The 15,958-nt window shown below is 39.8% G+C and overlaps 1 protein-coding gene across 4 annotated transcripts in view; it reads left to right on the forward strand.

Moving 5' to 3' along the window:
* Positions 1 to 15,958, forward strand: part of RASGEF1A (RasGEF domain family member 1A) — a 2,436,720-nt gene that overhangs the window by 2,380,705 nt on the left and 40,057 nt on the right. For all 4 annotated transcript variants that reach the window (XM_044056272.1, XM_044056274.1, XM_044056273.1 and 1 more), the window contains 2 exons: positions 6,926 to 7,105; positions 15,389 to 15,517. In XM_044056272.1, the coding sequence (XP_043912207.1) occupies positions 6,932 to 7,105; positions 15,389 to 15,517 (303 nt within the window). In that variant the 5' untranslated portion in view covers positions 6,926 to 6,931. The remainder of the gene's footprint in view (positions 1 to 6,925; positions 7,106 to 15,388; positions 15,518 to 15,958) is intronic.

A 15,958-nucleotide genomic window follows, 5' to 3' on the forward strand; every position in this document is an offset into this window, starting at 1 on the left:
AGCAATCACTACCAAACAAGCATGCCTCCATGTCCCTAGAGAAAACTGTACTTAAAAGCCTCACATTTTCTGAATCATCTTGAATAGTAAACATGTCTTGGCACAAAAGAGCAGTGGACACATGAGCAGGTGGGTGGAGTGAAACACAAGACCAGCAATCCTACACTTAATGAACAATTCCAGACAGCAAATGTAAACAGCACAAACCAAGGAGGAAGTACAGGGTTGCAGTTTATTTGGAAGTTGTTTTGACAGGCTGTAAAAGAATGCATCTTGTTTTCAAGATGTACTGGACTGGTTATAGGGGAAATTACAACGAATCAGGCAGAAATATGTTTAAACTCAACAGCAAGGCCTAGCTCATGAAAACAGCAAACAACATTCTTAAAAGGGGCATAGTTTAATAATACTTTCAGAATGGCATTGCATAAGAAGCCACAGTTCATGTAAAACTACAAACAGCATTCACAGAAGTAGCAGTTTGGTATGGGAAAAGGTGCAGGCCATTTGTTATTGGAGGTAAATTTATTCTTGTGATTTGGATAGCAATTCCTAAGAAAGACACAACTTCCAGACTAAAGCAAAGTTCATTCTTTTTTTTTTTTTGATTCCTTAAAAGTCCCTAATTAGAGTTGCCAAGGGAGTTGTTCTGAACTGGATTTAAAATTGTCATTTATCTATAGTTTTCAGTTTGCAATGGCACTGGACTGAAGTCAGAAATATTTCTTAATTTATTTATTTATTTGTTAGTCAGGTAAACCTATCAGGCACAATTGCTTTTTTCTCAAGGGCAACCTGGGAGCACAGCCTGAAGTGACTAGCTCAAAGCTACACAGCAAATGGAGACTCAGGGAGAATCAACCTGTGGACGAAACTCGTTAGCAGTTTGTACTCTTAATCTGCAGTGCTGAACTGCCAGTACGTTGTACAGGCCTGTGGTGGTGGTACTGACGGGGTTACACATTGCACTTTCTGCTGTTCTTCTTTAAATGACACATGCTCTTTCACTTCTGGGCTTACAAAGGTAGTTAGAATTCCCCTGATTCATCATTTCTTCAGTGTAGTATCCCACACATTGCTCCATACTGTAAATTATGACAAGAGGGCTGCAGGTCTGACCTCCCAACTGTCCTGTCACCCGGACCGGCATTGACCTGATTTGCTGTGTTATGAAGCATGATCCAGTGTACTTTTTGCCCCCCCCCCCATACACATTGTCACTTTCTTTCATCACGCAGTCTTCTACCCCATCATATGCCCTTGCCACTGTCATGTAATTGGACGGTGCCTACTTTTCGAATGCAGTCGTTTTCGTATGTTTTGGACATTTCTGCTCCTCTTTGCCATCTTTCAGTTTGTATTAGAGTTTTTCTTCAGACAGATTTGAAATGTTTACTTTTCTATGCCCTCTGTTGTAGAGGGTTACTGTTTAAAAAGATTGATGCTGGGTGAGACCCTTTTCCTTCTTGATGGTTGCTTGGAATTAGGATAAGCCTGCATCTATTTTTAATGAGGACCCCAAGCTACAAGCAATGTTAAGTGCAGCCCTTAACAAAGTCCAGCCTATCAGATTAAGTATATACCCCCATTTCACTGCCCTTAGTAAGGTTCTGCTAGTTGTTTTTCTGTACTGTACTGGTCTGCTCCGTGTTTACTCACATTGTGATTTATGAGTGTTTCATTATTTAACTTAACTTTGGTGGTCTCACTGTTCACGGGGTGTGTTGGATTTTCACCTGCTTGAAGAGTATTTTCTTTACTTCTGAGGAATTATTATCTGTTCTTTTTTTATAGTCTTTGATTTTTTGTATAATATATATTTATTTCACATTATTTTACACAAAAGCTGCCTAGTTATCACAAAATTAAGTAAAACAGGCAGAGCAGTGATACAGAGGGAAAAGGTACGGTGACACCGTTTTATTTAGACTTCACAGCACTGGAGGGCTGGTTTTGTATGGGTGTGTGTGTGTGTGTGTGTGTGTGTGTGTGTGTGTGTGTGTGTGTGTGTGTGTGTGTGTGTGTGTGTGTGTGTGTGTGTGTGTGTCTGTTGGGGGGGTGGATTTAATCACCCAGTGTTCAGGTCTCCTCTCTCAGGGAGAGTTCAGGTGCTAACACTGCCTGGCAGCTTTTCCAAAGGAGGATAGCAGTACTAAAAAGAAGCTGGAAGTGAGCGAAATGCAAACAAGACTTCCACCAGGGTCAAATGGATGTGTTTGTGAGCTTCCCTGTAATATTGTTGAAAGTGTGGAAGGAGGAGAGATGGCACTGAGGGATGAATAGTAAGTGGGCGGGGGGGCATAAAAAAAGGAAGTCCCATCCCTGCAGAGTGATGGCTAAGAAGTGTGACATACAACCTTTGCCTGTAGGGAAAAGGAATACAAAGGGACAAGTGAAAGACTGCAGAGGTTTGAGGTCAACCGAGGAACACAAATATGTGTAATTAACATTTACCTATTACTTCTTGGCTTTTATCTGCTTCCTTCTAAATATGGCATTCAGTTTTGTGTCTTTCATTTATTGCCATGCAGGATATGTTGACATCCAGAGCCTCTGTCAACTGACTGAGGTAAAACCAAGAAGAAATAAGATCTACCATCCATGTTTTACTAATAATAGCATTTGTGCTGCCAATGTTTATGGATGTGCTACTGTTAACATGGGTTTGACCAACAAGAGAAAGTAACTGCATGCTACACTGGAATAAAGGAAACCTTTGTTTCTTTTCAAGTGTGGTATAAAGTAGCATTACTGTCTGATTCACTGCAGATGATGCTGTACTGAAAGATGTTTTAAGATGTAAATGTACAATTGTGTGTATGCATTTATGCACATATATGGGCATGCACACATGTATTTTAATGTGTATAAGTGCATAGAGGCATTTGTTTTATGTGACAGTAACAGAGAGAGAGAGACAATTGTGTGTGTGTTTGTGTGTGTGTGTGTGTGTGTGTGTGTGTGTGTGTGTGTGTGTGTGTGTGTGTGTGTGTGTGTGTGTGTGTGTGTGTGTGTGTGTGTGTGTGTGTGTGCATACTCACGTGTGTTTGTGCACCGGAATGTCTGCTTGCTTCTCTCCTGACACCTAAGGGGAATAAAAACACATGTACCTTGATCACAGAAACAGTCAGTAAAGGTACTGCCCCCCAGAAAGAGATATGTTGGAGGAGATGAGCAAACCGAGTGCCTCCCACAGTTGTGAGCGCAGGAGCTAGTTTAAGAGAAAATGTCCTGGAAATCACAAACTCTGGGAAGTACCTGCACAGATACTGAAAAGACTTGGAGCAATATTACTGACTGAAATAAAAAAGAAAGAAAACAAACCTGAGCAAAGCTTGTGAAATCATCCTAACGATATCCCTAGCTTATAGTAATACCAAACGCTATTGTCTTTTCATTGTTGGCATTGTGCCATGTATGCATAGGTTTTGAGCAGTACGGACCATTGTGAAGACAGACTAATACTTTAAGATTACTGTCGCAGCTGTAGTTTTGTTAATACAGTGTTCATAAAGCAGTTTGGTGTTAATGTTATGTATATGATATGCTACTGAGCTCATCTTGTTGTCCTGAGTTTGACTTCCTCATGCTCCATTTGTAGACTGCTTGCCTTTGAGCAAGTTAGTAGTGAGAGCGCACTTCTGAGTCTCCCTTGAAATGAAGCGGTTATGGCTGTTGGGTTTTACCCAGATAACAGATGAATCAAGTAAACTCTCTCCTTAGATTGTACAGCATTTACTTGGCATGAGGGCTCTCAGTGACAGAACTAAGCGTAGTTCACCTGTCTGTGTCTGATAACATGGTGATACACCTTGTTGTGTAAAAGGACAAATACAACCACCTTAAACTTGAAATGAGAGCTCAGAATGTCCTGTACAGTTTACTGGCTAAACCTGTCAGTCAACATGCTCTGCTGGAGTGATGCCAACAGCAATCATGTAAATAAGTTCCTAGGGGTGGGACCCACCATGTTTTGCAAGGCCTCTTGCGCCTCATAGATTCCTTCTTTGTATTTACCTGAAATGTCAGTTTGTAGCAACAGTCATTTGCTTGTTGTGACTATAAGTCACTACTGAGCAGGTAAGAATTGAAAATTTTTTTTCTAGAATCTCCATGTTAATGTTGATTAGAGAGACAAATACCAGATCTGTTTAGACTCATGTTAAGTGTTTTCTTTCTTTTAGTGTGACCTGCCCATATATCACCTGATACTAATCTTCAGTTCCACAGCAAAGTCATTTGAGGATGTCTTGTCTCCTTCTCCCAGCCAAGTCTGTTTCTGGGGCAGGAGATTCAGACCTTTGCCATACATCTGTCATGGTGTCTGGTACTGGCACTGTCACTGGGATATGCATAGGTTCATAGGTTCATAGGTTTATACTAGGCTATCTGCCCTAAGGCATTTATAAGCCTAGCCCAAATTTTTGTGGCTTACGCCACCCCTTATATGAAAAAATAATGTGCCCATTAGTTTGTTGTGCCTCTGTCCAGCAGTGACACAGAGATGATTCCAGGGTAAACCTCGATCTCCCATCCACAGGTCTAGATTTCTCTTGAACAGAGTCAGCGAGGTGCTCTGCCTCACATGGACCGGGATTTTATTCCACAGCATAGGGAGTCTCTGAGTGATAAATCTATCCCTCCAGCACGTCCTATTTATGTCCGTGCTAAGGTTTAAGACGCTTGCTCTAGTGGTTTGGGTGGATTTGGATTTTTGAGGTGGAGCATGTCCATTAATTCCGGGTTGGACATGGCCTTGTATGTCAGGCACATGTCACCTCTGAGCAGACGGTATGCGACTGAATAGAGCTGGAGTTTCTTCAATCTGGCAGCATATGACAGATTTTGGAGTCCCTTTATCCTTTTGGTGAGGAACTTTTGGGGTCTCTCCAATTGCTGCAGATGTCTGGTGAGATACATCCCGAATGGGGCATTGTACTCGATCATTGGTCTGATAAGTGAAGAGTACAGGGAACAATGACCTCACTAGATCTGGATGTGAATCCCTTCATGATCAGGTGGGCAATGTAGAAGGTCTTTCTAACCACTTTAGCAATGTGAGTGTCAAAAGAAAGGCCACTGTCAACCTGGGTCCCCAGGTCCCTGATAACCTCTTCTGTGCTTAGTGGATTGCCACCTATATGGTAGCTTGGGGTTACCTTGTTTTTCCTGAAGGGTATGACTATACATTTTTTGGCATTTAACTTCAGGCCATGGCTCTGGCACCAGCTATCTGTTTCCGTGAGTCCCTTCTGAAGGATATCCGTGTCCGATGCACTTTCCACTATGGCGCCCAGTTTGCAGTCGTCTGCAAACTTTGTCAGCCAAAGTCCTCCCATGCTGGCCTGTACTTCTGAGAAGTAGATGCCAAACAATAGGGGGCCAAGGACCGAGCCCTGTGGGACACCACTTGTAACCGGCTTGGAGTCTGACACAGCGCCAGCAACTCTAACCCTGTGGGTTCTGTCCTTAAGCCAGTTTGCAACCCATCTTGTGACATATGGGTTTACATTTAAGCTTTTACATTTTGCATGTCTCCAAGATTCTACAGGATGAGTCATGTTGCCACTTTTCTTACATCTCCTCCCAACACAAGCATACACAGACACACAGACACACACACATGCGCACATGCGCACACACACACACACACACACACACATATATATATATATATATATATATATATATATACACACACACACACACACACACACACACACACACACACACACACACACACACACACACACACACACACACACACACACACACACACACACACACACACATGTACTGACCGGCTCACCTTCAGCTATTCTACCATTGTTGTTGAAGTCATACACCCAGCATCTTGACTGTTTTCTTGAACCCAGGTCATAGGCAAAGCATTCTAATGCCTTGTCAGCATCTTAAAAAGGCAGATGCCAGCACAGAACAGATTTCCATATACAAGAGTAACCCTAATATCATTCTCATGGAATTCATGATACAGGACCTTGTTTAAAGAGTTCTTTCAGTTTCACCTTTCAGGTACTTTAATCATCAGACTGTGGCTTTCCATGTGCCAATGCAGGGTGATTAAAATCACCATGTGGTGTAATAATGGGCCTGCAGCTGATATTCATAGGAAAGAATGAAACGCAGAATAACTTACACATTTTCATTTTCACTTCATATATCTTTATAAAATTATTCTCGGAATGATTAATGTTAAGATATAATATGCAAGAACATGGGTATATTTAGCCATTTCAGTTCATCCCTCCCAGCTCCACCTTGATTTGCTGTTTAAACTCGCAGTTCTTTCTCTACCTGCTGTATCTGCATCCTGAAATGCCTGCTGGGGGGGGGGGGGTCATATTTAGGGCCTCAGTAGGAGCTGGATACCTGGCACTGTCATGTAATTAAAATCTATTGCTATGACAATGACCTCTGGAGGGCTCAACACAAAAGGGCTGTTATATTCCAATGAAATGGCATGATTTTCTGGAAATGGCAACAGAATAAATAATGCTGAGAAAAGACGGTATGACAACTTGAAAGAATGACGAAATGAGTTCGAACAGATTATGAAACTAAGATGGCTACTTCCAGCTTTGTTCAGTCATACCGTGTTTTGGGCTCACCAGTTTCCTCCTTTACTGTCTTATGAAGCAATGAACATATCAGAGTTTCAAAGCTGTTAATAGTTATGTAGTTGTGGAAAAGATTTCTACTGTTCTTTTTTTTTTTTTTTATGAACAATTGTACATTAATTGGCTTCTGGTGTTTTAGTGCTTCAGACATGCAAAAAAAATGATTTTGCTCAGACACATTCATGTATGTTAAATGTTTGGAATCCTGCCACCCTGACTTAAAGGTACATGAGCTGTGCTATGCAGAAAATGACTTTCCCTACTAATTTGTGTCTTGTACTTTGCAGGAAACTATGCCCCAGAAGCCTATTTTTCCCAGCATGCTTGGTTCGAGTTGCAGTGGTCATGTGCAGCCAGACATGGGGGAGAGATGTGGAGACCCTGTCTACCAGGATGGGAATGTGATTTCTGGATCACTGGAGGGACTGATTGAACGACTTGTGCCGAGTGTTGATTACTACCCTGATGTAAGTAAAATTTTTTACTACTGTTAAGACTTTGCAGTTTTTTCATTCATAAACTTGACTAAATTGCTTATTTGATGTTACTTGCTGTAACTTTTGTATAATCAAATTCTACATACAAAGTGTTTTAAAAAAAGTAAAAATAAAAATCAGGTGTCATGTTAACAGTGTTCAGATTTCTACATGAGCTGACCATTAAAAAAATGTAAAAAGACAGCAGTGTTGGAACTGACTTAGGGTTGTAAGTCTACATGCCGGAACAAATTTTGCTTTCATCACAGGTGACATGGCTTCCTGACATTGGCTTTTGTTGATGGCAGGCTACCTGTGAGAGCTTGGCTCATTTCCAGAGCTGTTCTGTTACTTGCACAAACAGTGTCTCCTATTGGTAGTTTATAGGGAAGCATTCCATATGTTGTTCTGTGCTCAGTTTGCTTTGATGCCTTTTATGGTCTTACCGCTCAGGGGACAGGTGTACTGTGTCAAGAATTACCCATACTCCACTGGATTGTCTGCAGTCTTGCTCCCACAGTAGTTCTGCTAAATTTAGTTCTGATGCAGGGTTGGGGGTAGACAAGTGTACGGATTATGCTTAAAGCTTCTGTAAAGTAAATATGCCAGTATAGAATGTGGCATATGCTTGCCCATTCTTCGAATACCATACATCACAAATGTGTTCCTACCGAGTGAGTCTCTCACTAACTCTCTTACCATAATCAACGTACTTATCGGGCATTGTGGCAAGACTTCAGGTAGGTCAAGAGCTGATGTGTAATGATAGTATATCATGCCATCTGCAAAACAGCACAGAAACAATTTATTGCCAGGAAATCTAGAGCTACGCCAACCACAGCAAAGGTATGCTTGTTGGGTGTACAATTAGCTTTTTTCCTTTAAAGAGGTTCAATTAAAGGATGCAGAGTTTTAAATACACTTTAAACAAAAATAGGGAGTTGCCTCAGTGTGGCTGAGATACGGTTCTTGACCTAGACAGATCCAGTAAGACAGTTTTACTCTAAATACAAAATAGTCTTATTTATCAGCGAAGACAGCATAGGAGTGTTACTGTTTGCTAAGGAGCAAGTTCTGTTGTTTGCTAACAATCCTTCATCAGGAGGGGAAAAAAGCATACAGATTCACCTTGTGCCTTTTTCTGTTTGTTTCACACAGTCTCTTGTCCTAGCATAACAATGTCTGTTAAACAGCAAGTTTTTGCCTTCTAGACAATCCCAGCTGGAGGTATCCCTTGGTTTAACACTGCATCTGAATGCATGCACTAGTTTACACAGGAGGTATTGTTTACTTATGTGGAATGTGTGATTCACATCACAAAAGAAAATCAGAAACTGCTGTCATTGTAAACATTCAAAGGTTCACCAAGGTGCATGTCAGCTGGATAAGAATGTTAACATTTCCTGCAAGGACGATGCCCCAGAACATCATTGTATGTAATCTAGTCACTGCCAGTTGAACTTGGTAAGTGTTGCTTTATATGGCATCAAGTGTGCTTTACCCAAGAGAAAGTAAAAATGTAGCCCTACTGCACAGTGCTGATAGCTGTTGTGTCAGAGACGTTTTAAGTATACATATAAATCTGCCAAAGGTAAAACAGGGACAGGTCGAGTGATAACTGAATAATCATATTTCTTGCTCACCTTAATTTGGTAGCCATTGCCTTACTTATGTTCCTATTTAGCTGGTATAAGACACGGGTGCAGCAGAAATGATTAAAAGGCATAAATAACGTGCTACAGGAAAATTATTGCATTTAAATTATTGTAAAGTCTGTTAAAATTGTGACAGCAAATGTAGAAAAAACACCGACAGTGCCACGGCTAGGAAATTTATTAGAATAAAACTAAATATAAAATAAAATCTATCATAAACTCACAATACAAAGGTTAGCGCTTTCAGGGAACTACCCCTTCATCAGACCGTCTGATGAAGGGGTAGTTCCCTGAAAGCGCTAACCTTTGTATTGTGAGTTTTATGATAGATTTTATTTTATGATTAGTTTTATTCTAATAAATTTCCTAGCTGTGGCACTGTCTGTGGTTTTTCTACATTTGCTGCCTCAAGATTTTTTCACGCATTGAGAGGATTCTCTGCTTCTGTTAAAATTGTACCTGCTGTTGAATGATCACATATCTACTAAACAGGTTCATGTTGTGTTTTGTCCCACAAGCCTCACCATAAAGGCATACAGTACCCTGAAACTTAACTTTTTAATAGTTACAAGGAAACCATCAAGCAAAATGGAAATTACCTTATCATTGATTTGACCCAACCTGTAAACAGATGCTTTTCTTTTGTTCTATGAGGCCATGATCTCATTAATGTGAAATAGCCCTTAGTTTTACAAGGATCACCAGAACTGCTGATGTAAAATTTTGTAAATGGTTTAGGCTCAAGCAAATGTCATGATATTATTGAAATGAGAAGGTGTACTCCAGATATTTAACAGTATGAACGTTGTTGCACATGGAGCTGTTGTAGCACAGTGAGCCCAAGTTGATGAAGTCCTATGAGATGTTATATAATTACAGATTGCAATCTTAGCTATGGAAAAAAAATGTTGCATGCAGTAGCTGTAGCAGAGAACAGGCTGTGCAATAAAATAACATGCACACTGCCTTGCAAAAATCACTTGAACAGTCAGTGTACACATTTGCTTCCCTTTCAGAAACTACAGTTAACTGATCATGTATAGAACCAAGTCAATGTAGGAACACGTTAAAAAGCACAAAAAAAAAAAAAAACACCATCACTGTTTGAAAAGCATCATCAGGAATCTCTTTAATACTCAGATGTAGTTAGCTGTCTTTAGCGGTCTTCTTTCACCAAATGAGAAAGATGTTTGAGTCAGGTTCACAAGCCTACATACAACGAGATGGCTTAAGTGGAACTGAACTTGCTTATCTGTTTGTCTTGTGGAGTTGTGATCCTTAAATTCATTGTATTACCCAGCTCAGTACTCCCACCTGTAAAATACAAACACAATGCTCTATGAAGCAGAGACTGAGATCATACCATGTACCTTATTTATCCTGTGTTTTCTTAACATACAGTAAAGCGTAAGCATAAATGCAATATCCAGAAGAAATGTATGATAAAGCAAATTAAGTTTGTGTTCTTATTCTTAGTTACTCTGGATATTTAGATGAAAATAAAAGTCCTGTCCTTAAGACTCCTATGTCATGTCATTAGGGAAATCATTCGTATCTGCTCATTCAGTACTGCACAGTGCCTGCTATAGGAATCCTGCTTCTGAAGCAAAATCAGTTTCTCTGGGGGACACAGTTGTGTTAGTTTTATAAAGTCAGAAAAAAATGGGCAGCACATCAAAGTAGTTTTGCTGTTACTGTTTGCAGTAAGAGTGACTCTGGCAAAAACTCAGGTTTTCAGATTTAGAGAACCTGCCAGGAGGGAAGTGTGTTGAGCAGCTCAGTCAGATAGCTTTCCTGCTTGGTTATGATCAAGGCCGTTGAGCTGATGTTTGCCTTGCCAAAGGAGTAAGCGCAGAAATGGAAAGCTGAATTGGGAGAACACTGAAGCATGGCACAAACATACCACAAGCTAACAAATGGCACCAGCTCCTCGCTGGGCCACTGGGGTGGCGTACAACTGCTTCTTTAATTACCCACTGGTAAAACTAACTACCTGTGTGGTACCTATAATGTATCCTGTGAGTTCAATTCCTGCAGCCTCTGTTTGGGTACCATTACAGTTGTAAGCAACCTACCTAACTGTGCAGTCCTTGCAGGCCAACACCTTTAAGGAAAATAAATGCAAGGAAAGTCAAATCAGCATGTAGCTCTGAGGAGACATTGAAGTAACAAATATTTGGTGAAGGAGATATGCTTGGTAAAGCAGTTTCTCATGAAGAACAGAAGCAAGGACTGCATTACTCAGATGAACTGAGTGTCTTGTAGACTTTCAGTCAGCCCAGAAGGCAGGTTGCCAAGTTATGGACACAGTCCAAGTGTGGATTGCTACACAATTTCATAAACTAATACAACCTATAACAAGCAAGGTAGTCTTGCCTCCATGTTCTGCCTTTTTCAGCATGTACATAACACCTACCCTGACCTACTGCACTGTCCCTTACTATGGCTACACACTTGGAGTCAGGCCTGGACACTTCTCCCTGTACTGCAGAAATCCCTGTGCACTCAGTAATGTCACAAATAACTCTTTAAGAAAAAATTGGTGCATACGTTCTGAGTAACAGCTGAAGCCTTATTTATTTATTTTTTTATTTTTGTCTGTGCCTTTAAAGGTCAACTATTTTGTTGTTGTTGTTTTATTTACTTGGTCGCAGCCTATTTTGTCCAGTGTGAGTTTAGGAACAGACTGTTCTGTTCCATATCATCTACGTGTTAGAGTAAGTGTCATACAAATATTTTTCACAAAATGTTCTAAAGATTGTGGAGGCAGATGTCAAGCAGTTAAAAAATCTAATAAGCATCTATTTTCTATTTTAATAAAAAAGAAAAAAAAAAGCACATTGATGTTAAAGCATTTGATAAATGGGTGGTAGTTGCTAGGTTTAGTATTACAATGACGGAAATTCTAAAGTTAAGAAAATATTTATCCTTTTAATGTCTGCATCATCCCACACAGCCAAGTCTTGGAAACTCAAGGGAGTATGACTACAACCCTTCCAGTTGAAGAAATTTGTAACCGTCACATCAACATATGTTGTTCTTGCATGTGAAAGCCTACAGCAAACAATGCTACAGAACTGTATGATGTTGTCCATTTATCACATAATCAAGTCAGCTGGCATTGAAAGACCTGGATAATGCCCCAGACCTTTATGGTTTATTCTGAGTTTACTACCAGAATCTAAGCCTAGATCATGTATTAATATGCGAGTCAGAACTCATAGAATTTGTCCACAGCTGTCAAAAACAGCTGTGTCCATAAAAAGAAATTCTTTCTTGTGGATTAGAGAGCTCTTGTATGATCTTGACGACTTGAAAAATCACAAGCGTTATAATGGTTTAGCACCTCCCTGGTATCCCCTCCCCCCAAATTCCTTATAATCTACATTTAGGTCTGCACGTGTTTGAAATTTTCTGCATGCAGTTAGTGGAAGAACATATGATTGCTCCCAATGGATACAAAAATGCTGAAAAGGCTACTTTTGTGAAAAACGCCCTTTACTCTGACATTATCAAAAAAGGAAATATTTTTGTGTCCTCCCAAGGTATGACATTTAGGAGTTTATTATAATTAATACCAGGGTGTGGGTCACAGCTCATGGAAGTTTAGGAACTGTGGCTCCCATAAAAGCAAGCATTTTGTTTAATAATGTGATTTTACATCCATGACTCAATCATAGATTACGTAGGACAAGTGCATTTTAATATATGCCAGATATGTTTTCCTTTTTTGACCTGTTAAGAACATTAAATCATTTCATCATAAAGTATTAGAAAGAGCTTCAGAGACAGCAGAAAGTAGGGAAAATGTTATAAGGTTATTACCACAAACAGATTGCTTACAATGGCTAGTAAAAATGAATACTTCCCATACATCCTAGGAAAAGAGTTTAAAAAAATAAGACTGGAAATGTTTATTAATAATATTATCTTATGCATACTGTGTTGCATTATGGGAAGACTATATGCCACACAATATGCAACAAAGTGTTGTATCAAGGGAAATCTATATGCATATCTGTAATAAATACTTTGCAGTGACAGTTATTTTGAGCCGAGCGATTTGTCAAGGATGTGAAACCTGGATTGAATGAAACAGTAAGACATGCACTTGAAGTTTCTAAAGTAAATACAAACAATCAGTAGAACCTTTCGCTATTTCCCAATCATTAAAGATTCTCACCACACCCAGGGAAATGTGATGTCTCACACACACACTGCAATGAGATGCAGCCATTGTGTTGTTGACTTAAACGCTTCTCTGTACCATTGCAAATGTTTGGTTTGTTTTTGCTGGCAACATTGTGCAGCTTATTTCCCATGATAAGCTAGCCATATTCACAGGATACTAATTTCCTGATTTTAACAGTCGATCAGGGAGAAATAAAACAGCCATTTGGAGGGGAAAACTCTTTTTACAGTAATTCTTGTCATATATTGGGACAGTACAGCCAAAAGACTTTGGCTTTGTGATAGGCAAGGGTGTGAAAAATCCCCAAACCTCATACTGTTCAAAGAAACTTCAAAATGACAAGTGCAGTACAAATGTGTTTTGTTGTGGTAAAGTATGTTTTGGATGTAAATGAAATACTATATTTCAGGCATAAAAAACATGATGCTGACAATATCAAGAGTTTTTTTTTTCCTTGAAGTGACGTTTGCTGTTGGGAATTGTCACTGGTTGCAGGGCACTCTCTTAGAATTAAGGTTCACAGCTTTATTTTTGCTGCACCGTGGGAAGAAAAAACATTTTTGTGCTCACATATAAGAAGGTTTTGGCACTTGTTGCCTAGAATATAATGTTACAGTAGATTTTATATAACTAGTACTTTCCCTTGGAAACCACAGAAAGTAACCCTTGACCAAGGTCATGGCTGGTATTTACTGACACACAATATGGAAGGAAAGTAACGTGTATTGTGGGGCAGAAATCTCTAGCAGGAGTTGCTAAACCCTTGGGAAGGACAGCTAAGACTCCCTATTATTCCAGCAGTGGCAGATCTCAACAGCATCCCACTTTGGTATGTCTAAGTACAAAAAATAAAACTCCAGCACCAAGACAAATCAAATAGACTTTATCAAAAAATAGCATAAAATCTGTTGGGAGTTGTCTTGGAGCAGGAATTTTATTTTTTGTTTTTAATTTTTTCTTCCTGGCTTGGCATTACCCACTTAGCCATTGTTGGATTGTGGTCACTTTTGTATATCTGTGATGATACAACAGTGGCAGGGTGTGGCATGCCACGTCCACGGCTAGTGAAAATTTATATGGGGCGTGATGTCCAAGCAGTAAAAAGTAGGATATTTTTATTTTTATGGCCTGTTAACTTAAGCATTCTGGATTACCTTCCTAACTATGGTCAGGGGCTTTACCCTCATTGGTTAGAAGATGATAGTGTTACACAGTACACGTGCACTTATCATGGACTTGATCCTTTAAAATAGGAAAATCAGCTGAGATAGATGCCAGTTTCTTTTTCATATGCTGACAGATCAATATGTGCAAAGAAACATATTTGTCCACCTCTTCGGGGTTTGCAATTACTAGTACATGTGGTGCTTCAAGTGCCCACTCAAAGGACCCCACTGCATTTGTGACTAATCCACTCCCCCTCAAAAAGAAAAAGTATGTTGCATAAGCACTTGGTCCTTTTTTACCAAGTCTCAAAACATGTAAGTATTGGAATGATATGCTGTCAGGTTAAAAGTACAGATTACATGTTCTGTTTTCAGCAATACCACAGAAAGTGCATAAAAGTGGCAAGTCTACAATCACGAAGGTGGCACTACAGATGTTGCCGTACTATTGTTCAGAAAGCAGACAAGGTGCCAGCCACAGTCCTGCTCCGATATTGCTTCCTGAGTGACTACACCTACATTTTCAGGCAGCTTAGAGGAAACGCACTTGGTAGGGGAAACACTTTAAAATACTGACCAGTACTGCCACTGCCCAGCCCCATGCTAGCAAGGCTAAAGGAGTCATTAACACATATGAGAGTTGGGTTAGAAGGATGTATGTACCATGTTACTAGTTCCCTATTACTGACTGAGGTAGTCCTTTTCAACAGATCATACGGGGGCACTACTTACTCTGAGAGGTAAAACCAGAGTGTGGGAAATGGAGGTTGGTGTGCCTTAGAGAACACAACTGCATGAGTTTGTTAATAAGCAGATGCTTGATTGATCGAATGGTATGTAACTCAGCACATTGTGTACCAGATGTGAGATTACAGAAGGCAAAGAGAAGGTAGAAACTATAAAGGAAGAAAGGACAGATGTCTGCTTATGAAGAGAGCTACTGCTGGTCAAACAAGTAACGTAGCGAAGAGAGAATCTATGTAATTTGTAAATGTTTGTATGATGCAGATGTTTGTAAGATGCAGAAAGTGATCTCTTCTGCAAAATAAATGAGATGGTAATTGTAGACTTGTTCTAGCTCTCGGTATGTAATACTAGGAATTATCACGTATGTCATTAAACATTGCTGGGAGCAGTGGTTCCCACTTCCAGAGAACCATTACATCTACAGCAGTATTAAAGAACATATTTTGTTAAGAAATAAAAAAAAAAAACTGTTAAATTTCAGTCATTAACCTGGAAAAAATGTTTTCTTCCACAGAGGACATATATCTTCACATTTTTGCTAAGCTCCAGAGTATTCATGAATCCTCATGAGCTTCTTGCCAAGGTGGGACAGATGTGCATAAAACAGAAGCAGCAGCTGGAGATGGGTACCGATGCAGACAAGGTAAGGATGCAGTTACACAAAGTTAATCTCCTGTATTACCAAACGAAAACAGTCACTTTCCATCTATTTAGTCTTACTCTCCCACCATCAGTTTTGTGACTTAAGCAAATTAGGTAAGTCCCAAACTTGGGTACCCCACAATAAAAGGAGCATTTCACTGTTAAGCCAAATCTGGTGAAGCTTTGTAGAAAGTAATGTAAGATGTGAGGTATCCCGGTCCATTTGTAGAAAGTAATGTAAGAGGTGAGGTATCCCGGTCCATTTGTAGAAAGTAATGTAAGAGGTGAGGTATTCCGGTCCATTTGTAGAAAGTAATGTAAGAAGTGAGGTATCCCGGTCCATTTGTAGAAAGCAATGTAAGAGGTGAGGTATCCCGGTCCATTTGTAGAAAATAAGGTAAGAGGTGAGGTATCCCGGTCCATTTGTAGAAAGTAATGTAAG

The sequence above is a fragment of the Protopterus annectens genome, chromosome 14.part0, assembly GCF_019279795.1.
Source record: "Protopterus annectens isolate FY-2018-M chromosome 14.part0, PAN1.0, whole genome shotgun sequence".
Classification (NCBI taxonomy): domain Eukaryota; kingdom Metazoa; phylum Chordata; order Ceratodontiformes; family Protopteridae; genus Protopterus; species Protopterus annectens.